Source organism: Theropithecus gelada, chromosome 18 (assembly GCF_003255815.1).
Source record: "Theropithecus gelada isolate Dixy chromosome 18, Tgel_1.0, whole genome shotgun sequence".
NCBI lineage: Eukaryota > Metazoa > Chordata > Mammalia > Primates > Cercopithecidae > Theropithecus > Theropithecus gelada.
The window spans coordinates 38,752,726-38,776,274 of record NC_037686.1 but is presented as its reverse complement, the minus strand read 5'-3'; the positions used below and the strand labels follow the sequence as shown (position 1 = coordinate 38,776,274).

General features: G+C 47.7%; 1 protein-coding gene across 1 annotated transcript in view; it reads left to right on the top strand.

Annotated features, from left to right (window-relative positions):
* The first annotated feature begins 1,259 nt into the window (after nucleotides 1-1,259).
* The window catches only part of LOXHD1 (lipoxygenase homology domains 1), a 182,387-nt gene continuing 160,097 nt past the window's right edge, over nucleotides 1,260-23,549 (top strand). The window contains exons 1-4 of the mRNA XM_025365185.1: nucleotides 1,260-1,389; nucleotides 9,369-9,483; nucleotides 16,552-16,632; nucleotides 18,779-18,963. Of these exons, the coding sequence (XP_025220970.1) occupies nucleotides 1,260-1,389; nucleotides 9,369-9,483; nucleotides 16,552-16,632; nucleotides 18,779-18,963 (511 nt within the window). The remainder of the gene's footprint in view (nucleotides 1,390-9,368; nucleotides 9,484-16,551; nucleotides 16,633-18,778; nucleotides 18,964-23,549) is intronic.

Below are 23,549 nucleotides of genomic sequence, written 5' to 3'. Positions count from 1 at the left end.
GACCAAAGCTGCCCCAGGCTGCCGGGTAGGCATGTGAGTGCAGACTGCTGCTCAGGCGTCCCCTCCAAGTCCTCTCCTCCTCTCCACCTGAAATTCTCCTTTAGAGTCACTACTTTGGCTTAGAGGACAAAATCACACGTGTTGCTTGTAGAGGGCTCCTGTCAGCACACCTAACATACCTGGGAAGCGATGCAGGGCCCCTCAACACAGCTGCACATGAAAGTCACCAGGAGCTTTGCAAACTGGAGCCCAGGCTGCGTCCCAAACCAAGCAAATCAGAATCTTTGGGGATGGGACCCACGCATTAGTATTCAACACCTCTCCGGGGGATTCTGGTGTGCAGCCAGGGCTGTGCGCCCTGGGGTAGGAGCTTGCTGAGACTCTCCTGTGAGTCCAGGTGAGCTGATCGATTTCGTGAGTTCACCTGGGAAGGCATCAGCTAAGATGATGTTTAAACTTTAGTGCATATAATGCTCACCTGGCAGGGGCAGTGGGGAGAGTTGTCTGAGTGTCTGTGAGAGGTGCCCTAGCTTTCCTCGTGCCCAGCGGCCACTTCCGGAAGCCCGCAGTCTTGGGGAGATGGAAGCAGAGAGAGAGAACGAGAAGGATCCAGTGAGAACCCCGCCTGCTCCGTAAGGCGATCAGAGGTCATGAATAATGGAGAGAAACGGGGGCCTCTGAGTCCTGGGAGCCTGGCTGATTCCGGGACCCCGCCTTCCTCAGGAGGGTCCTGTGTGGGCTGTGAGGCTTGGGAGATCTCCTGGGTGAGGAGCCCTCACCTGTCCCTGGGGTGGCCTGGAGGGATCCCAGGTGGCCCCCTGGCTGTCAGGCCAGGTGGGAAGTGGACGCCAAGGGCTCCGTGTCACCTGATTCTCCATGGGGAGGAGAGGGGGCTGGTGGGGAGGGGAGAGAGGAAGGAGGCCAGCCTGCCCTGAACGCCATAAATAAGTGATGAGGCCCAAGGAGAAGCCCCAGGACAGGTACAGAGGAGGAGGTGGCTCACCAGAGGGTGGTGGGAGGGGACAGGGACAGGAGGTTCAGAGATAAGGCACTGAGGTTCAGCTCAGGAGCCAGAGAGGGCAGAGGGAACAGCGTCTTGGGCACGGGGAAACCAAGAAAAGGGGGTACTCTGGCCCACCCAGGCCTGAGCTACAGGAGGGCCGTGGGCGCCAGAGCCCAGGGAGGAGGTCTCAGGTTCCCGCAGGTGTGAGGAGGCGGCACAGTGAGCCCGCGAGCGCTGGGAAAAGGCAGCCGACAGAATGATGCCCCAGAAGAAAAAGCGGAGGAAGAAGGACATCGACTTCCTGGCCCTGTACGAAGCAGAGCTGCTGAACTACGCCTCGGAGGACGACGAGGGGGAGCTGGAACACGAGTACTACAAGGCCAAAGGTGCGGGGTCCCAGCCTGGGGGCGTGGGTGGTGCAGCTGGCTGCGGTGGGCGGGGGTCTGTTCCTGGCTGTGGGGGAATCATTCTAAGATTTTGGAGCAAGCCCTTTCTCACTGATTATCCCATGTGTCTATCCCACATCCCCTCAGAGTAAGAAGGCAGGCATTATGCGGGGTGGTGGGGTCCCTGTTGTACATACAGGTGGAGCTACTTGCCTTTAGCCCCCGATTCTCAGTGGAACAGAATAGACTAGAGCCGCAGTGCCCCACGGCCCCATGTTCTCCAGCTCCTGAACGTCCCCAAAGCCACGTTCCAGTCTGGTCCCCGAGAATGTGGTCTGCATCAGGCAGAGCACCCTGAACTTCGGGGGGCATGAAGGGATGTCTTGGGGAGGAAGCCTGACCCCTCATCCTACGCCCACGGTGGTTGATGGAGATGGGGAGCCTGGGGCTTTGCAAGGAGATGTCCGTCCCATATGTAGAGGGCAGCCGGTGCTCTGGACCCCAGGGCCTTGTCCTTCTAGTCCCATCTTTCCCTGGGCCACACGAGATCTGCTTGAAATTGCTCTAACTCCTTGCCAGGTAAACCAAAGAAGAGGTGAACTGTGACCCTGGAGCTGGTTTTGGCCTGCAAAGTTTAAGTTGTTTTTTTCCTTTCCTGTGTTTTGAAATCTTTTTGTCTGTGAATGCCGATAGGCTGTGGACATCCAGTTTATCACAGTCTCCACCACTCCCTGTCATCTCATACTAGGTCTGGTTTACTTATCGATGCTGCCTGCCTGGTCTCTGAAGCCACTTAAATTCTCAGTGCTGACTCCAAAGTGGCTCGCTAGTCCCTGCAAGCACCATATTCATCCATGCATTCACTCACTCATTCATTCAACAAGTATTTATTGAATGTGTGCCCTGTGCCTGCCCATGGCCTTGTTTGTCCTCCCCTTTCTCCCTCTTCCTGTCCTCACTTTGAAAGCCCAGCTCAGATCCCATCTCTTCCATGAAGCCCTCCTTGATTCCAGTCCACCACGAGTTCCCTGATTATACCCAATTCATAATTGTTCCATTGTTTCCTGCAAAGCTGGTGTGTCTGGCTTGCAGCCACAGACACCCTAAACTCTGTGAGGGCGGGGCCTTGCTGTTCTTGTCTTTAGTCCTCTTTGTTCAGCCCCTGCGCAGACCTGGGCTCAGAGGAGGTGGTCTCAGCTGGGGTCAGGAAGGCTGTGGCCCCTTTCCAGGTACAGGATCCTGGGCATCTCCAGGGATAGAAGTGGGGGCTGTAGTAGACGGAAGTGGGCCCAGGACAAAGGAAGCATTGGCCACCTTCTAACAGCACACATGCCTCAAGCTCTGACCCACTTGTGAGGAGAGGGGCTGGGAGGTGAAACATCGGGAAGGCATCCCCACCATATGTGCTTGGCTTCCAGGTGACTCTCCCCAGCCACCGTGACTGCTGGTGAGATCATTCTAGAACCTCTCACAGCCAGCACACTATAGACTTTTGTTTATAGGCTCTGCATGCCTCAGCGTGGCCACAGTGATCCTTCTTTTTACCCTTTCCGAAGCCCTTTTACTAATGTTCTCATGTTTGATCCTTAAGATCCCTTAGCACAGTCAAGGCAGGCAGATTAGTATACTTCACAAGTTAAAAGAGTGAAGCCCTGAGACATTAAGTGACTTGAGCAAGGTCACAAACAGGGTGGACCACAAGGACCTCAAATATCTTTTTCCAGGCAAGTGCCCCATTTCATCTCGATTCTGCCAAATAGGATCATGCACCATGCACCAGGCACTGAGCTAAGCACTTTATTCATGTTAGCCAATTTCATCTTCACGATGACACATTGAGGCAGATGTGTTATATCCTTTTTTTCAGTTGAGGAATCTGAAGCACAGAGAGGTTAAGTAACTTGCTCAAGATCACACAGCTAGTAAATAGCAGAGTTAGGATTTGAATCCGGCTGGTCTGGCTGGTCCTTGCTCTTGTACTGCCCAATTTTGACTGCAGTAAAAATAGCTGGAGAAGAACAAGTGGAGGTGGGTGCCACGCTGACATTTCTAAGGGAACCATGGACTCTCCTGTCTGTTGCAGGGTACTGCCTATAAATGTGGATGATGCTAATGGTGGTCACATGCTGAGCTCCAGCTGTGCTGTCATCGTCATCCTCAGTGCTAGAACAACGGGTCCCCTACTTCCTTTGAACTCTGGGCTCTGGTGTTAGATGGAGAGTCTTGATGAGTGTGATGGGGAAGAAGAAGGAGGGAAGAAAAGCCTAGGTGTTCCTTCTCTCTTCCTTAGGCTGCCTTCTGGCTACCCTGGGGTTCCCCAGTAACCAGAGGGAGGAGAGCAGCTCGCTTAGTGCTTTGAGGGCAGGCTGAACCAGGCACATTGCTCTGTCTCCTAAGACAGGGCCCATGATGGGAAGAACAACCCATTCCAGAACTGGAGAGTAGAAGGGGCCTCAGAGGCCATCCCGCACAGGCTTCCAGCCCCGGAGGCATCTCCTCTCCTGCCTCCTAGACAGAGTCCCCCAGCATCTGTTGGGATATAAATTTTGCAAGGCAGCTTCCTTGGGGATGTTGTCAATGGAAATGATAGCAATGATTTCTTTTAGTCCATTGGTGTTGCTATATCAGAATACCTGAGACTGGGTGATTTATAAAGAACATACATATTTTTTTTCTTCCTCAAAAGTTCTGGAGGCTGAGAAGTCTGTGATCAAGGTGCCAGTATCTGGTGAGAACTTTCTTGCTGTGTTCCCACATGGCAATAGGCAGAAGGACAAGCCCCTTTATAAGGGCACCTAATCCCTTTCATGAGGGGGAAGCTCTCATGGTCTAATCACCTCTTAAAGGCACCACCCCTTAATACTATCACAATAGCAACACCTGAATTTTGGAGAGGACACATTCAAACTATAGTAATGGTGATGATGATGATAGTAACCACTTATGAAATGCCTATCTTTTCATGCAACTGTGGAAGAATGTCTATAAGGTAAATTCCCAGAAATGTAAATTCTAGGTCAATGAGTTTAAGCATTGAAAGCTATTTTACTTAATCCTTATCACAGTCCTTCAAGGAGGAATTTATTCCCACTTCAGAGATGAGGAAATTGAAGCTTAGTAAACCATTTGCTTGAAATCACATAGCCAGTAATGGTAGAACTGGGCTTCAAATCCTGGTCAGTTTTGTTCCACATTCATTCATTGATTGTTTCATTCATTCATATGATCATTCATCCAGGTAATTATTTGAGTACCTCTCATGTGCTGGGCTGTTGCTAAGAGCAACATTCTGTCGCAATTGACAATTCTTTTTGCTGCCTAGGAGACTTTATTAGAGGGGGTCTTCCCATCTGGAGTCCAACAGAATTCTGTGTCCTCTACAAGGTATCTGTCTTCTAAAGATAGTTCTTCAGTTATTTGAATTGAGTTTTTCTTTAAATTATAATTTTAAAATTGAGCAATAATGTATATACAGTACAAAACTTATGAAGGTACAGTAACACATTTTTACATATGCATACACTTGTGCAACCACTATTCAGATCAGAATATGAAACATTTCCAGCCCCCAGAATGCTCCTTCACACCCCTTCTCAGAGGCAACAAATCTCCTGATTCTGTCATCATAGATTAGTCTTTTTCTTGTTCTTAAACTTTTTTTTTTTGGGAGATGGAGTCTCGCTCTGTCACCCAGGCTGGAGTGCAGTGGTGCGATCTTAGCTCAGTGCAAACTCCACCTCCCAGGTTCAAGGAATTCTCCTGCCTCAACCTCCTGAGTATCTGGGATTACAGGTGCGTGCCACCATGCCCAGCTAATTTTTGTATTTTTAGTAAAGACGGGGTTTGACCATGTTGGTCAGGCTGGTCTTGAACTACTGACCTCGTGATCCGCCTGCCTCGGCCTCCCAAAGTGCTGGGATTACAGGTGTGAGCCACCGCTCCTGGCCTGTTCTTGAACTTTTAAATGGAATCATACAGTGTACACATTTGTGTGGGTCTAGCTTTTTTTCCAGCATTATATCTGATTTATCCATGTGTGACACATTATATAGTTTGTTCTTTTTTTATTGCTGATTACTATTGCATTTGATACATACACCACCGTCTGCTTAGCCATCCCATTGTCAATGAACATTTGGGTTATTTCTGGGGTTTTTTTGTTTGTTTGTTTTTTGTTTTTCGCTATTACAAGTAAAGCTACTACAAATCTGGTACACATATTCTGATGAACACATGTACTTGTTTCTCTTAGATTTATAATTGGAAGTGGAATTGCTGGGTCACAAGTGAGCATATGTTTAGTTACCAGTGCTTGGATCAATTTACATGTATGAGAGTGACAATGACTCCACATTCTTGCCCATACTTGGTATTGTCAGTCTTCTTATTTTTAGCCATTCTGGTGGGTACATGGCAGTATCTCATTGTAGTTTTAATTTGCATTTCCCTGATAAATAGGCTGAGAACTTTTCCATATGTCTATTGGCTATGTGGCTATCCTCTTTTGAGGCATGCCTGTTTAAGTCTTTTGTCCATTTTTCAACTTTATTGAGGTATAATTTACTTATAATAAAATGCATCTATTTTAAATGTTCTGTTTGATGAGTGCTACATTCTTGCATCCACTAGGAAATCAATATATGGACCATTTAAATTGGCCCTCAGGGATTCCCTGTGTTCCTTCCCAGTCAATTCCCCTTACTTCTGACCCCAGGCAACCACTTTTCTGCTTCTTGCTACAATGGATTAGATTGGTCTCTTCTAGAGTTTCATATAAATGACATGATAAAGTATGTCGTGTTTTGGGTCTGACTTCTGCATAGAACGCATGTGAGAGTCATCTGTATTGTACATCAGGAGTTCATTCTGTTTTATTGCTGAGTAGTATTCTGTTGTACGGATGTACCACAGTTCATTTATCTCTGTCCCTGTTGATGGACGTTTAGGGTGTTTCCAGTTTGGGTCTATTAGGAATAAAGCTGTTATGAACATTTGTGTGCAGTTCTTTGTGGGGACATGCTTTCATTTCTCTTGGGTAAAGACTTAAAAGTGAAATTTCTGGGTATTAAGTGTACACTTATCTTCTTAAAAACTTGTTGCCCATTGAAAAAGTAGTGTGGTTTCCTCTTTTTCTTATTGATTGATGTGAATTTTTGGTATCTTCTGGCTCTGAGTACTTTGTTGGATATATGCATTCCAAATACCTTCTCCTAGTTTGTGGCTTGCCTTTCTCTCGATGGTCTCAATTTTAATGAAGTCCAGTTTGTCTGTTTTTTTTAATGGTTTGTGTTCTGGTTTTTTTTTTTTTTTTTTTGAGACAGAGTCTCGCTCTGCTGCCCAGGCTGGAGTGCAGTGGCGTGATCTCAGCTCACTGCAAGCTCCACCTCCTGCGTTCACCCCATTCTCCTGCCTCAGCTTCCCGAGTAGCTGGGACTACAGGTGCCCGCCACCATGCCTGGCTAATTTTTTTGTATTTTTAGTAGAGACGGGGTTTCACCATGTCAGCCAGGATGGTCCCGATCTCCTGACCTCGTGATCCGCCCGACTCGGCCTCCCAAAGTGCTAGGATTACAGGTGTGATCCACCATGCCCGGCCTTGTGTCCTGTTTAAGAAGTAGCTGTGTATCCCAGAATCAACTATTGACCTAGTTTTTCATTCCTCTCCTATGCCTCTCCAATGCTCTTCTCCTTTTCTCCAAACTAAGCATTCTCCGATGTCTACGTCTTCTCTCATGTGGTGTGGTTCTAGAATTCCCACCAGGCTGGTCATTCTCCTGCAGGCATTTGGTTTGGGAATGCCTTTATGTACAAGCTGTGTGGGCAACACGTCAGGTCCCAGGTCTGCTGAGACGAGTCAGGAGTGAGCTCCAGGGGCTGATCAGGCTCTTGTGGTATAGACTATTAAGAATTAAGCTTTTGCTTATCATAAGAGACAAGGAGTTGTGCAAATATATGGCTGCTTTTCTCTCCCTAAAGGTGCCTTGATGGGAACTTCATCAGAACCAAGGACATCAAAAGGTCCACTCACCCCAAAACACTCCTGCTCCTGGTGCCTCCCAGGCCTGTAAGGACCACATGAGAATGAGAGGTCTCCTGAAGTCTCCTGGAATAGCAGTGGATCGTGTGCTTGTTAGTTGAGCTACATCTAATCTGCCAAAAGAACAAACTCCTAGCTCTCAGAGTTGAAATGGGCTTTTCAGTATGAACAATAGTTTTAAAACCAGGCTACTATTTGTTGAGTTTCTTCTATGTGCCAGAGGCTTTCCATACATCATCTCTAATCCCCAGAATGCCCTGCAAACCAGGTAAGATTGTCCAGGTGTTACAGAGAGGCTGGCACTTGTCCAGGGTCACCTTGCTCAAAGTGGAGGAGCCAGTGGCTGCATCCAGGTCTCTGTGGCACTAGAGTCCGGCACTTTCTACCAGCCCACACTGGCTCTGGGCATGCTGAAGTATGAATGATATCTGTAAAGTACCTGCCAAGGTGCCTAGCACACAACAGCACACTCCACGTTATTTATATTTCTCCTTCCTCCCTGATTCCCCCTCGCACTTGCCACTTGTGCCCTCTGTGGAATGGGCTCTGAATTGACAGGTCTGAATAATGAATGTCTAACTTCAAAATGTCCTCCTAACCAGCCTGGCATCTTTGGGGCAGCTCAAATATACTCAGCATCCGGTTGGGGATCTGCTCTGAGAAGACCGGAAGTAGAAATAATAATAGGTTTGCCGTAAAAATCAGGCACAATCATATACGTAAGCCCTTAGCTCAGGGCATATAGTAAGCAACCACTCAGTGTTGTTTATTACTACAATTATTAAGTACTGGTATTAATACAATCCAGTGATGTGGTGGGCATTGATCATATGCCCCAAATATTTAAAACACCCTCCCCAAATTTTGCTGACTCTTCACATTGTAAATTCCATCTTCCCAACGTGGAATTATGATTTTTCTCAGCCTTCTGTGGTGCAGATATGTATCTTAGATTTCCAGAACTGTCTGTTCCAGTGCAAGATTTTGATTCAGAAGTGAGCATCATAATGGAATGAGCTGGGGACAAGGAATTATTTTTGAGACATGAGTAGCAGAAGGACAGGGAGGTGATGGTGGGCTGTGTTCTGCTCCTGGCAGAGGTGATGTGGCTCTGGGGTGGCTGGTAGCAGCAAACTTCCCCAGGTTCTGTGCTGTGATTCCAGGAGTTGCTTTTGGAAATGGGTAAAGGGCACGTGCCTCCAGCCTTTCCAAAACTTCTGTAAGCCTTCTAATATCCCTATTGTATCCTGCTTGCTTCACTTGGCTGGAGTAGATTCTGCTGTCTCTAAGAATCCAGATGCATTCTTGCCTTCTGTCTCCAGGAAGTGGATAGGGCTCCAATTGTACTGATGCCCTGAATAAGAAAGGTGTTGATAGTAAACAGAATAAGCTTCAAGGGGTTGAGGAGAGAGAAATCAGAGCCCCTGACAAAGAAGGACCCCCTGCAAAGCTCTGCACACCCAGCCCTGGGACAGCTTATTCTGAGACTGAAATGTCAGTGTCCAGGAGGTCATGGGAGGTGAGAGCTGGCCACAGTCACCTTGTGTAGAGGGCAGAGAGGAAGCTGGGAGCTGGGTGCAGGCTCCGAAGAAGGCCATGTCTAGGAGGGTATCAGTGTGTTGTGCTGGAAAGATTATGGAATGGGCATCTGGAGGCTTTGGGCTGGGCTCTGGTGTTGATACTGTGCAGGGCTTGCCCCCTTGCCCCCTTGCCCTCAGCCTCCTCGTGTGCAAAATGAGTGCATGGTTTGAGTGTGAAGTTTCGGTCTTGCAGCAGGACATATTGTGGGTCTCACCGTGGCTCAGAGGCCTACAGGATGCAGCAGGGATTCCCAGAGTCCTTTGTGCTTGGGCCTCCCCAGCAAGGGCTGGCTTCTCCAGGCCCACACAGGATTCCGGTTTTTTTCTGAGCCTGCAATCTGTTTCCTCCTCTCCTCCTCCAGTGTACGAAGTGGTCACAGCCACGGGGGATGTTCGCGGTGCAGGGACGGATGCCAATGTCTTCATCACGCTTTTTGGAGAGAATGGGCTCTCTCCCAAACTCCAGCTCACCAGCAAGTGAGTACGCACTTGGCCTTGGTGGGATCCTGGGCCATTAGTCTTGTAGATTAAGTTCTGGAACCCAAGGGTGGCCTGCTTCTCTGGGGAGAAGGCACATCTGACCACAGGTGTATTAAGTGGTATGAAGCCTCTGCTAATGACAGACCGTGTACCAGCCGGGGATCTCCCGGTGACCTCCTGTGCACCTCCCCCAGCTCTTCTCTTGATTTTTGTGAACAGTAATGCCTCCTATGGATCTCAGAATTGCCAAGAATCCATATTAGCTGTCCCTTAGTTCCATGTGACTTTGGCCCAGTCTCTCTGCACCCAGGGCCTTGGTTTCCTCATATATCATCACACAGATATCGGGAAGACCATGTATGTGAGGGAGCTGTGAGCACAGACTACTCTGCACCAAGGTCTCACCAGGGACCAGTGTTTTGTTAAACCTGCCTGCCAGCCAACGCACACCCAGCTCGCCGTAGGGATTGCTTGTGTATGTGCTTGTGCGTGTGTATGCTTTGCGTGCTCTGTTTTATTATAGCTAGTGAGAGTTAGGCTGTTGTCTCCTTTGGATCCTTTCCCCCACTGGACGCATGCATACACCAACGAACACGCAAAACCTGAGAACATGTTAGCAGACAAATGGGATTTCAGAGACGTTTAGGGCCTCAGGAGTGGTCTGTTCAGCTGGCTTTCAAAATGTGCTGAATGGAACAGAATTGATCAGCTGGTTCTGGGGCCATGAAACATTTGAAAACTGCGGCTGTATTCTAATCTGCTCATGGAGAAACCGAAGCCTAGAAAGGCGTGAGTAGCTCAGAGTCATGGAGGTTTTCAGTGGTGAAGCTGGTCCTTAAACCCCACATTTATTTATTTTTTTATTTTTTATTTTTTTATTTTTTGAGCTGAAGTCTCGCTCTGTCGCCCAGGCTGGAGTGTAGTGATGCAATCTCGACTGACTGCAACCTCTGCCTCCCAAGTTCAAGCGATTCTCCTGACTCAACCTCCAGAGTAGCTGGGACTACAGGCGTGTGCCACCATAACTGGCTAATTTTTTGTATTTTTAGTAGAGATGGGGTTTCACCATGTTGGCAAGGCTGGTCTTGAACTCCTGGCTTTAAGTTATCTGCCCATTTCAGCCTCCCAAAGTGTTGGGATTACAGGTGTGAGCCACTGTGCCTGGCCTTCAAACCTCCATTCTTGATGTAGACAATTCCCTTGACCACATGGCCCTATGGTCCCAGGGGGTGTGAGGAAGACGCTCCTTAAAACATCCTGGTGCTCCAGATTGTGACTCTGGAGTAAATGGCCTGGCACTTCCAGGGCTGGCAGAGGAAACTGTAGAGGCCAGGAGATCCCTGCACCCTGTATCTTGCAGGCTGGCCAGGCCCCATGTGATATGGGCTATAGCATCTGTGCTGCTGCATTGAGGCAGGTGTAATGTCCCATTTTATCCATTTCCACAGAACAGGGTACCTGCCTTCTTGTACCGCTTACACTGCAGCTTGACTCGCTTGTGGAAGTCTTTCCGTCCGATGATGTGGGCACGGTAAAGAGAATACATGAAACCTCCATCCTCTTTGCCATGTGCTCCCAGGGTACACAGCTGTAGGGAGAAGCCACAAACACTAGGGAGTTGCCCGGTTGGTTTCTGAAGTTCCCAGCTTTTCCTTTTAAAACCAAATTAATCCTTTTCTCCTTTGATGGTGGTCTTCACTGCCTTCCCTCCTTTCACACATTCAGTATCCTCAGATTCTTCCCCTTTTTCATTTGCCAAAACGTCTTCTCAGGAAGGGCCCCTGAGCCACCCTTTATAACGTGGCATGGATTTCCACTGAACCTCCATTCCCAGGAGTCTGGGTTCCAGCCTTCCCTCTCATGGGGCCCGAAGGGGGTCTAGGACATGAATGAGCTGGCAGGGCTGGGACCTCCTGGCTTTGCTGAGATCCCATGGGGCAGCCCTGGGGATGGGAATCAACCCTCCCCAATTACCCCAGGGGTTGGCCCCAGAGACTGGTGGTAGTCTCTGTCTATATCTGGGCCATGTTCCAGGTCGGGCAGCAAGAGCATAGGTCTGGCCAAGGCCCCAATCCAGCTGGTCAGGAGTGCTCTAGAGCAGACTGGGTGGTCTCAGTGACGGGGACACAGTTCGGAGTCCCAGCTGTGGGGCTGGAGAGGCTGGAGAGGGACTTTGAGGAGGGATGGAGGGAGCTGGAGGATGGGCCGGGGGAAGGTCTGCTCTATGCTGCCAGCATCTCTCCCAGTTCTGTGTATATAGTCAGAGCTCAGCAAAGGCCAGTGGTATCAGTGTGGCTAGAGTGAGACTTTAAAGGGACAGACACTTAATCTGGGTCTTAAGTGGTGAAAATAACTCAGATGAGAGAGAGAGGAAGAAAGAGCGTCCTTTAGACTAAGGGAAACAGATTGCCAAAGTCTGGAGGCAGCGATGAGCCCTGCGGGCTGATGGGGGCAGAGGAGGCCTGTGACTGGGAATGTGGGACCATGTTGATGGGCAGGGAGGGGGAAAGTCAGAAAGGTCTGGAAGGTCAGGCTGAAGAAGGCCTTGCTGGAAAGCTGACTAGTGGAGGTTCAACTTACTGTATCAACAGAGATCATCTGAGCATAGTGAGCAGGAGGAGTGGGGAAGGAGGAGGCCAGAGTCTGTCTGTGACAAGAACTGAGAAAAGGCCTTCAAAGAGCATTGAAGACATGGTCCTTGCTATCTAAGATCTTTCCATTCGAGATGGAAACTGCAGGTTTGGGAGGGGCGTTACTTTCTGAGGAATTCTGGACTGCCCTTGCAACCCAGAACATATGGCAGCTGAGGTTCCCTTGTTCCATGAGGTTTAGATGCAGTTAGCTCAGGCCATCGGCTGCCCCACCCCATCCTGGGATCTGGCTGAGAATGTCCACTTCCCACAGTCTCCTCGCACCTCTCTGTCTGCTGCCCTTCTGTCCTCTCCACACTGAGCTATCCAAACCCAAACCTACAGCTAGAACCAACTGCCTTTTCCTTGCACACCCATAACACACACACACACACATGCATATTTGCATGTAACGACCTTCACTGATAGGTCCTGGCACCAGAGAGAGTTCACGTTGCAGCAATGCAAACAACTTAAAAAGGAATAATAGAGCCTCAGTCTTACAACTTGGCCATCCTCTTTCGTGGAGTTTCTCCTGACCTGTCCTTTGTGGCCTCTCGCCATGTCTCATCCCACCTCTCCCTCCTGTTTCTCCCACATTCTCTCTCTTCTTTCTCACCCTTCAATTCTTGTCATTCTTGTGCCTTTCCTTCTGTGCCTCAGGACTTCACTTTCACTCCCAAATGCTGTATTAGGATTTTTTTTTCCCCAGTACAAAATAACTCCTTCTCCAAGAGGAACTTAGTACCAGTGCTGATTGTTTTCACCCTTGTGGCCTGGCGTCTGCATTCCTTGGTACCCACTGGACTTAGATTCCTCCATTAGTGAACCTTTACCCTGACCCCACCCCAGTTAAGTACCCACAGCAGTGGCTGCCAGAGGAAGGCGCCATCTTCTGGGTTTCCTTGCACCCTTCCCCATTAACCAGGGCCACCTCCAGCCCTGAGTCATGTGTTCGGAATATGGCAAAAGGATGGGATCTCATGTATCGTCTGGAATATGGTTATTTGGTTGAAAATTCACCATCTGAGCATGTCAGAGAATGCCTGGCATTTTAGCCTGATGGCTCTGCCTGGCTGATGGCTAAAATGCCCCGTGTAGCCTGTAAAGGATCTCCGTGTGGGGGTTCCTGCTGAATGGCAGGGACTGTGCACTGCCTTAGCCTTTATCTGAGAATTGACCAGTGGCCTTGGTGAGGCTCCAGCCTTCCGTAAGGAAACAAGAAGATTTCTAAGATTTCCTTTGACCCGAAACCCTCTCTCCTTTGCTATTTCTTTCCTACTCCCAGTTTTCTGAAACCCACAGGCATTTGCAATCCAGAAGTGAGGATTTCAGAAGCTAATCCTGAGTTGGGGGCTTATTTGAATGATCCCAGCCCCGACCCTGAGTGAAGGGAGTCAGAAGAGCCCTGTCACTGCCACTGTTTCCTCCTCCTCTTGTGACATGGAAAGCCTTCCCCTTGTCTTCCAAAAAGAGACTGGTGTCCATCTCATAAGCACTGTGGAACCCAGAAATATTCCAGTGTAGTCCTGAGACAGCGTGGAGCACTCCCTTTGCTCTTGCTCTGTCTATCCTGGTAGATCTTCTCCCTGGTGTCCCTGCTTCCATATATGCTCCTCCCCACCCCCCGGCAAGTGATTTAAAGCGCTGCGCCATGGTGGATTATTTCACAAATGCTCTGGAACGTGTGTATTCATGTTCAGCCTGGTCGCTGGAAGGTAATGGAGGTAACTCACATTCTTTTTTTTTTCTTTTTTGTTTTTTAGAGACAGGGTCTCACTCTGTCACCCAGGCTAGAGTCCTGTGGCAAGATCATGGCTCGCTCACTGCAACCTCAAAATCCTGGGCTCAAGTGATTCTCCTGCCTCAGCCTCCAGAGTAGCTGAGACTATAGGTGCCTGCCAGCAGGCCCAGCCAATTTTTAAATTTTCTTGTAGACGTATCTCTTGCTACGTTGGCCAGGCTGGTCTTCAACTCCTGGCCTCAAATGATCCTCCTGCCTTGGACTCTCAAGACACTGTGATTATAGGCATAAGCCATTGCACCCACCACATTCTTAAATGATACCGTCATGGGTGCAGGGCCTTTCTGGAGCTTTCCTTTACTGAATGCAACTGTTGGAGCTTCTTTTCTGGAACTTTCATCAGTAGCACCTCAGAAAGCCAGCTGCTTTCCTTCCAAGTCACACCTTGTCTTTGGCTAATAATGGGGTTACTTCCCCTCCTTTCTCCCTATTTACTGGCAATGGCTGTTTCTAAAATTTCGGGCACCATCAGAAGATGAAGCCCAGTAATTCCCAAACTGCTTCCAAAGAATTCAATCCAGGTAGTCTGCAGGCTGGGCTGGGGATAGGGGAGTTGCTGAAACATGGGATTGTGCTTTTTCATAATTACAGAAACAATATGTGTTCCTTTTGGAAAGTTAAAAATGTATATAGACAAGAACAAGGAGCCAACACTTCATAATGGCCTCACCATCTAGACATGATTTTTTAAAAATAAATCTTCGCACTCCATTGTTTTTAAATGAAGATGGTATCCCGTTTGTATTGATTATTCTGTTTGCACATTCTTGTCTTAACCTACTTTTTCTTTTAAGCCTATGTTATAAACCTGTCTGTGTTTCATTAAGTATTTTTTTTTACAATAGGATTTTTAGTGGTTGCAAAGCATTTCATTATATAGCTTCCCAGGGTGACTGTTTCTTAGGGTATTTATTTGATGGAGAGGCTCTTGTCTATTTACTCTAGAGTTCACTTGCCTTGTCTTATATATTGGGAGAGAAAATACCTCTTATTCCTTTTTTTTGTTTCCCATTCATATAATCCTGATGTGCAGAAACAATGTCCACACGTTCTCCAAGTCATTGACAGCTGCTGTGACTCTGAACCAAAGCATGGGATGTGTTGTTATTCTCCTTTGAAAGTGAAATTCCCACATCAGCCAGACCCTCACGATTGCTAGTTTGGTTTAGTTCCCTTTAAATGCTTGGTCTGGTAAGTTATTTTCCTGGGCGGGAGGATTTACTGGTGCTTCAAGGAGAAAACTTTGTATTTTCCTTGCTCTTCATCAAGAGTTAACAGTCGACGTTCTCTGTCTTTATTTTGCCAATGGTGGAGGCACCTTGCCCTGCCTCTTCCCTCCCTTCCTCAGGTGCCTACAGCAAGCCTGGGCGTCATCCCTTTCACTCCAGCAAACTCAGAAGGTTCTGTGCCTCTCTCCTCATCATCCTTTGCACCCAGGCTGCATACTGCGGGGGTCTCGTTTCCCTGCCAAGGCTGCCTCCATGTACATTGTTGTCTGGAGTTAAGGAAACTTCTCCCCAGGGCAGAATGTTCGACACCATGAGTCCATTCACAGAATCACTGCTTCTGGGTTCTGTAGAACCTTAAAAGCCTTCTATTACCAAGAGAGTCTGAGCCTGATGCCTTGGGGAGAAGGCCCTTCCCCTCCCACTTTTTTTAAAAGACATCAATGGTGGATAAATCTTCTGTGATGGCACACATTTGCGATTTTCCTTTTCCATGAGCTGCGTGCTGTTCCTGAGAGTCCTGGCTGAGAGCGCTGAGTGAGGCCTGCAGCTCTCAGCCCAGTGGGCTAAACTGGGGACAGCAAGAGCTGCTGGCAGGCCTGGGCTCGAACGACAGGGTCCCCGGCCCTGCACACAAGATGGAACAGCTGTTGGCATGAGCTCCGGGCTTCTGCTCCCAGAGGATTCTGTGGCGAGGCTGCTGCAGCCCTCCTGTGTCTACGCTCACTGTACTTAGGATGCCCCTGAATCTGGACTTGCCTGGCTGCCTCATGGCTGATGTCTCAGGTGTACTTTCTTCTGTTCACACTGTTTGCAGGATGCCAGATATGCACTTCCCTCACTGCCCTACTTCCCTGGCTGCTGGTTTGGGGTTGAGTGTTTTCTTTCTTGTTGGAATGGCAGGACCATGGACTGCCACCCAAGGTCTGCATCTGCTTGGGGCTGCCATTGCAACTTTTCCCAGCAAGAGCAAGGCCAGTGAGGGGGAGCGACAAGAAGGCCCAAGAGCCCAAAGGCATTTATTCCTTCCTTCCTCCTCCATCCTCCCAACCCAGAGCAGCCAAAGGGCATGGGGTCATGGCTGGGAGAGCCAGGTTCTGGTCCCAGTTCTGCTACCAACTAGCAGTTTGTAAAATGGGGCTGGTATTGCCTGTGTGCTTGTTTTAGTGACTCATAGCAAGGATCAAATGAGAACCTGGGTGTGAGGGCATGGAATGATGCTAGCAGTCCCTGCCCTCCCCCTGGAACAATGTCAGAAGGGAATCTTGGAATGGGATCTGGTTGCTTATAGTTCTCCCCAGGAGTGGGATGATGGAGGAAGAAGCGGAACGCCAGCCCTTGGCTCTCCTCCCAGGCCTGTGAGCCAACAGCTGATCTGCACTAACTGTGCACGTGTTCATTGCAGGAGTGAGTCTGCCTTTGAGAAGGGCAACGTCGATGTGTTCCGGGTGAGAACCAACAATGTGGGCCTCATCTACAAAGTCAGGTGAGAAGCTGGCTCCTGACTAGGGTTGAGGGTGGAGATGAAAGTGAGGGATCAGCTTCGCTATTGACACTTTCTGGGTATTAGTTACTTCCCAGCTGTTATTTGAGGGGCTACCGAAGGCCCAAATCTTTCCCTCCCATCCTGAACTTCCCCACTGGAGATTCATTTTTTTTGGTTAAGACAATTCAAGACAAAGTTTTACAAACCTGAGAATATGCTGTGAGAGACATTGTAGCACAGTGATTAGGGGCAGAGACTCTGAGTCCAGAGTGCCTGGGTTCAAGTGTCTGTTCTGTTATTTACTAGCTGTGCCACTTTGGACAGGTTATCTCTCCAAACCTCAGTTTCCTCCTCTGTAGCAATGGTGCCTCATCTGTGATAACCCTAGGACTCAATGAGTTAGTGCTTGAAACAGTAACTGGCACACAGTAAACACTCAGCAAGTAGTAGAGATACCTAGTCCTGTTGCCGCATGTTTTTGGACAGAGAGCATCCCCAGTCTTGCTCTCTCTGGGGGGTTCTTGTGAAGGTATAAGGAGAGATAACTCTACTAGTCCAGTGGCAGAGGAAGAGCCTTCAATCGCCCCCCTTTTCCTTCATTGTCCCTGCCATCCACCCCCATTCAAGTTCATGCCCATTGTCAGATGTTCATCTGTGGTCTGATTGCACCCAGACTAAGGCTGGACAGAGGTCAAATGCAGCCTCAGTTTAGTCCTGATTTTTTTTCCCTTCCACTAGAAAATACAGGATCATGAACTCTCTTTCCTGGGGAAATAATGGGTACATGAATATCTTGGGTATCGGTTAAGTGCAGGGAAGGAGGTAACGAGCAGGGAAAGGGCTCTTGCAGGGGAGATTGGGAAGGGGGTATCATTGTGTGAGTAAAGGCAACCGCTAGCTGAGGTCCTACTATGTGCTAGGCTTTATGCCAGACAGAGGCATACATCCTTCTAAGGGAGGGGCCTGATATATCATGGGTTTTATTTGTCTGTTGGGGTTGTGTGCTGTATTGAGCTGTGGTTGTCCTGTTAATACCTGCAAGGATAAAGCCTCACAGGGATAAGATGTTTGATGCAAAGTGAGGCCCAGGGGTTAAGAAACTGGACCTTGGAGAGGAGATAGAGGGGGCTATGGGAAGTGTAAGAAGATTTTAGGGGACAGATTTTGAAGAGTCAGAATCTATGCTGCCCAGTGCAGCAGCCCGTGGCCACATGGGGCTATTACACTTGAAATGAGGCTAATCCAAATTGAGGTGTGCTGTCTGTAAAAAATACACATCAGATTTTTGAAGCCTTAGTACAAGAAAAAGAATGAAAAAATAGCTCATTAATACATTTTTACATAATTATATGTTGAGATGGTAAGTGAAATTAAATGAAACATATTATTAAAATTCTACCAGTTTCTTTGGATTTTTTTACATGTGGCTATTAGGAAAATTTTTAAATTGCATATGTGGCTCGCATGTGTGACTCATGTTATGTCTATGGGACCACCCTGGTCTAGATGGTCATAGGGGTTCTCTGGATTGTAGGACTAAGGGGAGTATCTGCTTGTTGTCCACGTCCGGGAGTCATGATGAAGAGAGGGACACACTTAATCATCTCACAGCAATCGGAGGGACCGTTGAGCCCCAGGGTATGAACTGTGTCCTGTAAATCAGGTGGTCTAGTTGGCTTCTGCCTTCTGGGTATTCCGTTATCATCTTTTCCCTTTACTGTCCTGTTTGACCTTGACTCAGCTGGATGCCAAGAAGTGTTTTGTGTATACATGCTTGGGCCAGAGTGGGAGAGGCTTACTGCTTCCAAAGGCCAGGGTAAGGCAACGGCACTGAATAGCCAGGACCTCAAAGGGAAAAATCAAGATGGTTCCACGGCAAACCTTAGGGATCTTGGATTTTCTGTGAAAGGTGACAGTTAATATTTCCTTTCATGCAACGTAACAATGTAACATTCAGTAATGTGCACATCCACCTTGCAAGGTATCCCCATTGTATAGATGAGGAAACCGAGGTTCAAGAGATAAAGTAACAACAACAACAGAATAATTGGACCTCTCTTTGGAGTAAACATCTGGGTATTCCAGTATGGAAGGGGTGCTGTTTCAGTTCTGCCAGTGATGGTGTGGGCCTTGGCTTCTGCCTCAGGATTGAGCATGACAACACGGGCTTGAATGCCAGCTGGTACCTGGACAACGTGATCGTGACCGACATGAAGAGACCTCATCTCCGTTACTACTTCAACTGCAACAACTGGCTGAGCAAGGTGGAAGGTGACCGCCAGTGGTGCCGTGACCTGCTGGCCAGCTTCAACCCCATGGACATGCCAAGAGGTCAGTGCCTAGGCTGGCCTGCCTGCCATCCCTCCCTGCCTGGGCTGGGCTCACCCAGGAAAGAATCATGCCTGTCTTGCTCTGGGCAGTCTCACCTACCTTATCTTGGCATCCTCCAGGGCCTTCCTGTTGGTTAGGGCCAAGGGGAAGTCCCATATCTTCCTGCGGCCTTCCTGTGGGCAAACTTTTATGCTCTAGGGGTTCAAGGAGGTGGGAAATACAAGAGGACTTGGAGGCGTGATGGAAGGATGGGCGCAGGCCTGAGCATATCCTGTGTTCTCAATGATTCTTGTTGATGGGGTGTCTGTTGGAAGTCACCTTTGAGATCAAAGCAGCCTTCCCCATTTTCCTGTCTTTTTTCTTTTCTTATGATGCCCAAGGCAGGTGAGTTATAGCCAAGGCATGGTGGGTAGGAATCAGAGCTTGCAGCTGCCAGAGCTTGTCATGCTGCCTTCTGACTCCTCCTGATTTTATGAGGAGTGAAACAATTTATTTCAAGTGACATCTCTGGACAAAGGCCTTAAATTCGATCATTTTAATTTTACGGGAATAATGGGAGGCAGATACCTTTGTCCCCCAAAGTTCTGGCCTCATCTCACCCCATCACAGAACATATTTGCTTTTCCAAAAAGGGGGGTATTGCATTGCAGGCACCATCACCAGAATACCCTGCTTTCATAGAGTCATGGACCTTGAAAGGGGAAGGGACTTGGGAGCCAGGAGATGAGAAGTGGCTTCCCACAGTCACTCAGTTGAACAACAGAAGGCCAACACACTTGTTGGAGTCTGCCTTCCAGCATGTACTCCAAGATCCACCCTCTGTTCATTGTCTTGATGGGTTTTAGCTCTCAATTGTTGTATCTTCAATTTTCTACCTCCCAGCTCAACTTGACACTTGACTTGTTCCTCTGTGATTCCTATCATCATAACTTGCAACTTCATTGATTCTTTTTTATTTTTATTTTGTTTGTTTATTTATGTATTTTTGAGATGGAGTTTCACTCTTGTTGCCCAGGCTGAAGTGAAATGGTGTGATCTTGGCTCACTGTAATCTCTGCCTCCCGGGTTCAAGCGATTCTTCTGCCTCAGTCTCCTGAGTAGCTGGGATTACAGGTGCCCACCACCATACCCGACTAATTTTTTGTATTTTCAGTAGAGACAGGGTTTCGCCATGTTGGCCAGGCTGGTCTCGAACTCCTGACCTCAGGTGATCCAGTCACCTCCCCCTCCCAAATTGTTGGGATTACAGGTGTGAGCCACTGCGCCCGGCCATTAATTCTTTTTAAAACACGTTATTGATCTTTCTCTGATTATAGAAACAAAATTTGATTATTGCAGAAAATTTAGAAAATAGAGATATGCAAACATAAAGAATACTTGTAATTCCATTACTTGAAAAAACAACACTGGTGATGTTTTTGTGTCTTCATTTCTAGTCTTTTCTATGCATACATAGTTTAAATGAATGGGCTAGTGCAACACGCCCTGTTTCACAGCATGACTACTTCTGTGCCATTAAACATTGCTCAACACCCCTCCTTGGAATGAGTCTGTGGTGCCCTGGAGCATGGAGATACCATCATTTATTCACCAGATCCCTTATCATTGGACATTTGTATTGTGTTCCCCCTCTAAACAATTTTTGCTATTATAACAATACTATTATAAATACTGCACCTAAATCTTTGCACAGGTTTATGATTCTTCAAGATAAATTCCTAAGTGGAAAGTCAAGTGGAATGTACATGCTTAAAGCTTTTGAGGGACATTTCTGAATTGCTCTAGATGGGGTGTATCTGTGCACAGTATTACCAGCTGTGAAAGGGTGCCCATGTCCCTCACCCTTGCCAACATTTGGTTGTATTGTTTGATTTTCCAGTTGGATAATTAAAGGGGATTTTTGATGTTCTTTCTTTGATTACTGGTGAGGTTGAACATTTTTCATATATTTATTGGCAATATGTGTGTGTGTGTGTGTGTGTGTGTGTGTGTGTGTGTGTGTGTATGAGAGAGAGAGAAAGAATTTTTGCCTGGGCCCTTCACCTGTTTTTTCAATTGGGGTGAATTTCATAGATTCTCCCATAAACATTAAGCATCTTTAATTCTTTATCCAACGTCTACTAGGATCAATCTTTAGCACACTGTCAAACTTGCCACTTTTCAGCTCATCTGACCTGCTTTGGTCACTCAAAAATCCAGGGTTCCACTGTCAGGAGAAGAGCTTGTGAAAAGTCATCATGAGAAACAATTCAGGTAGCTCAGTGGTTCTTCAGGGTTCCATAAGAGTCCTCAGGGTAGACACCCCCTGACCCAGTCTTTGTATGAGGCTTCCTGGGCCTCCAGCCCCTTCATGGGCTGCAGGGCATTAGGTTTTTAGTATTTCCAGGCTGGATTCCAGAGAATGGAATGAAAAAGGGGATCTTCAAATATTCCAGTGGTTTTTTTCTGTTTGTTTGTTTTCTGTTTCTGTTTTGAGGCAGAGTTTCCCTCTTGTTGCCCAGGCTGGAGTGCAATGGCAAGATCTTGGCCCACTTCACCCTCCACCTCTCAGGTTCAAGCAATTCTCCTGCCTCAGCCTCCTGAGTAGCTGGGACTACAGGTGTGCACCACCACGCCCAGCTAACTTTTGTATTTTTAGTAGAGATGGGTTTCTTCATGTTGGCCAGGCTAGTCTGGAACTCCCAACCTCAGGTGATTCGCCTGCCTCAGCCTCCCAAAGTGCTGGGATTACAGGTGTGAACCACTGCACCCGACCTTCAAATATTCCAATGACTGCATTGGTAAAGAAAAAGTTAAATTTCTTTGCTTTTCACCTGAAATTGTGTCAACTTGGTATTTGGCTGCTACTTCGATGATAAAAATGGGGTCTATTATTTCATCCGTGAAGTTTGGTAGGTAAAATATTTCAAAATATGCAATATGGACAGTAATAGGAGGAGAGAGGAAAGGGGGGCATGTTCAGTGTATTTGTACCACCAGCCCCCAAAGTGGGACAGACTGTTAGGGAACTTGGTCCTCTCTTTCCACCCTCAAGGGACAGTTGCCAAAGTTCTGGCTGGTAATCATTGGAACCTTCTCTCATTCCTGCTCTTCAGGGAAGGGAGGTGTTCTAGGTTGACCAACTGACCCTTTGACAGAGGTGATTGGTGGATCATCGTCGAGTGGAGGGAACTGGACCTTGATCAGCTTTCCAGGTGTTCCTCTAATGGGAATCTTGCATTTCATGTGTCAAGACACAGGCATGAGGGAGCCTGCCCTACTTGTAGGCACAGAGGGTGAGCTCTGGGGCACCAGGACTGTTGCACAGTACGGTGCCTGACATTTGCTGGAGATGACTGTTTCTTCTCTGGGCTCTTCTTTAAATGCACTTCCTGGGGAAGTACCCAACCTCTAACCCCTTAAAGGGAATGGCATCTTTAGAACTGCCCTCTTCTTAATGGAGTCCATTGGGTAGAAGGTAGAGATGAGGAAAAACAGACAGGAGGTTTCAAAGGAAGGAGGCAGAAGCTGACCAGCCTCACAGTTTTGTGGATAGAAGATCCTAGAACCAAGTTCAGTTTCTTAGTTCTTCTCAATTTGTTGGTAAAAATCACTACATCTGGTACCTTAAAGAAACAAAGCAGGACCAACCAAATGACTGTGGCTTTTGGTTTTCTGTGTCTGATCTCCAGGACTCGGGGATCTGTTGCTGAGGTCTGAAGAGGCAGGTTGTTTGTGCTCCCTCAATCCATCTGGGGGGTTCTGAAACTCCAGTAACTCACATTCCATCTTCAAGAGTTTTGCCTGATTCAAGTACTGTTTGCATTATTAATTACTTCTACGTCTTTAAGTCACTTTTTACAACTTACATTAACTTACAAATTTATTTTAATAATAAAGTTGATATTACTATCATAAAAAGCTGTTATCATTTGCTATAAATGTCAGGCATACAGTAGTACATATTAACATAAATTTATAACATTAGATAAATCATATACCATTGCTAGCATCTTATGTCCCACCAGTGGTATGCAGATCATACCCGGGTAAACAATACCAGCCTTGATCTGAGAGGAACGGGAGGCAGAGTGTTGATTACAGAGATGAGTGCACAGAGGCCCAGTGACATGGGGATCCATCCAAGGTCAAATGGCCAATTCGCTGATGGAGCTAGGACTAGACTGTGGGTCTCCCTATTCTCAGTTCAATTGCTTTCTGCCTGCCCCTTGAATAGGGCATGACCAAGGGCAATTAGCCTGGCACCTAAGAGGTCAGAGCCTGTGATTGTGGGGATTGTGAGCATTAGTTGGGCCAACCTCCTGCTGTCACAAGAACCCCTTCTACATCACCCCCACCAATTGCTTCTTCAGCTTTGGTTTGAGTCCAGCCTTCCTGGAATTAAACCCCCTAGTCTCCCTGAGGCTTCTGCTTGTCTGTTCCAGTGTTTCCGACACAACACAGTGTCTATCTAGGTGTCAGCCCTTCAGCTGCCAGAAGACAGGGTTCTGTCCTCTCAGGAACGCAACTCCAGGATCCTTGACCTCTCTTTTTGTAGTCCCTTCCCCAGAAAGTACCTACTAGTCTAGAACCCTGTGTTCCAGACA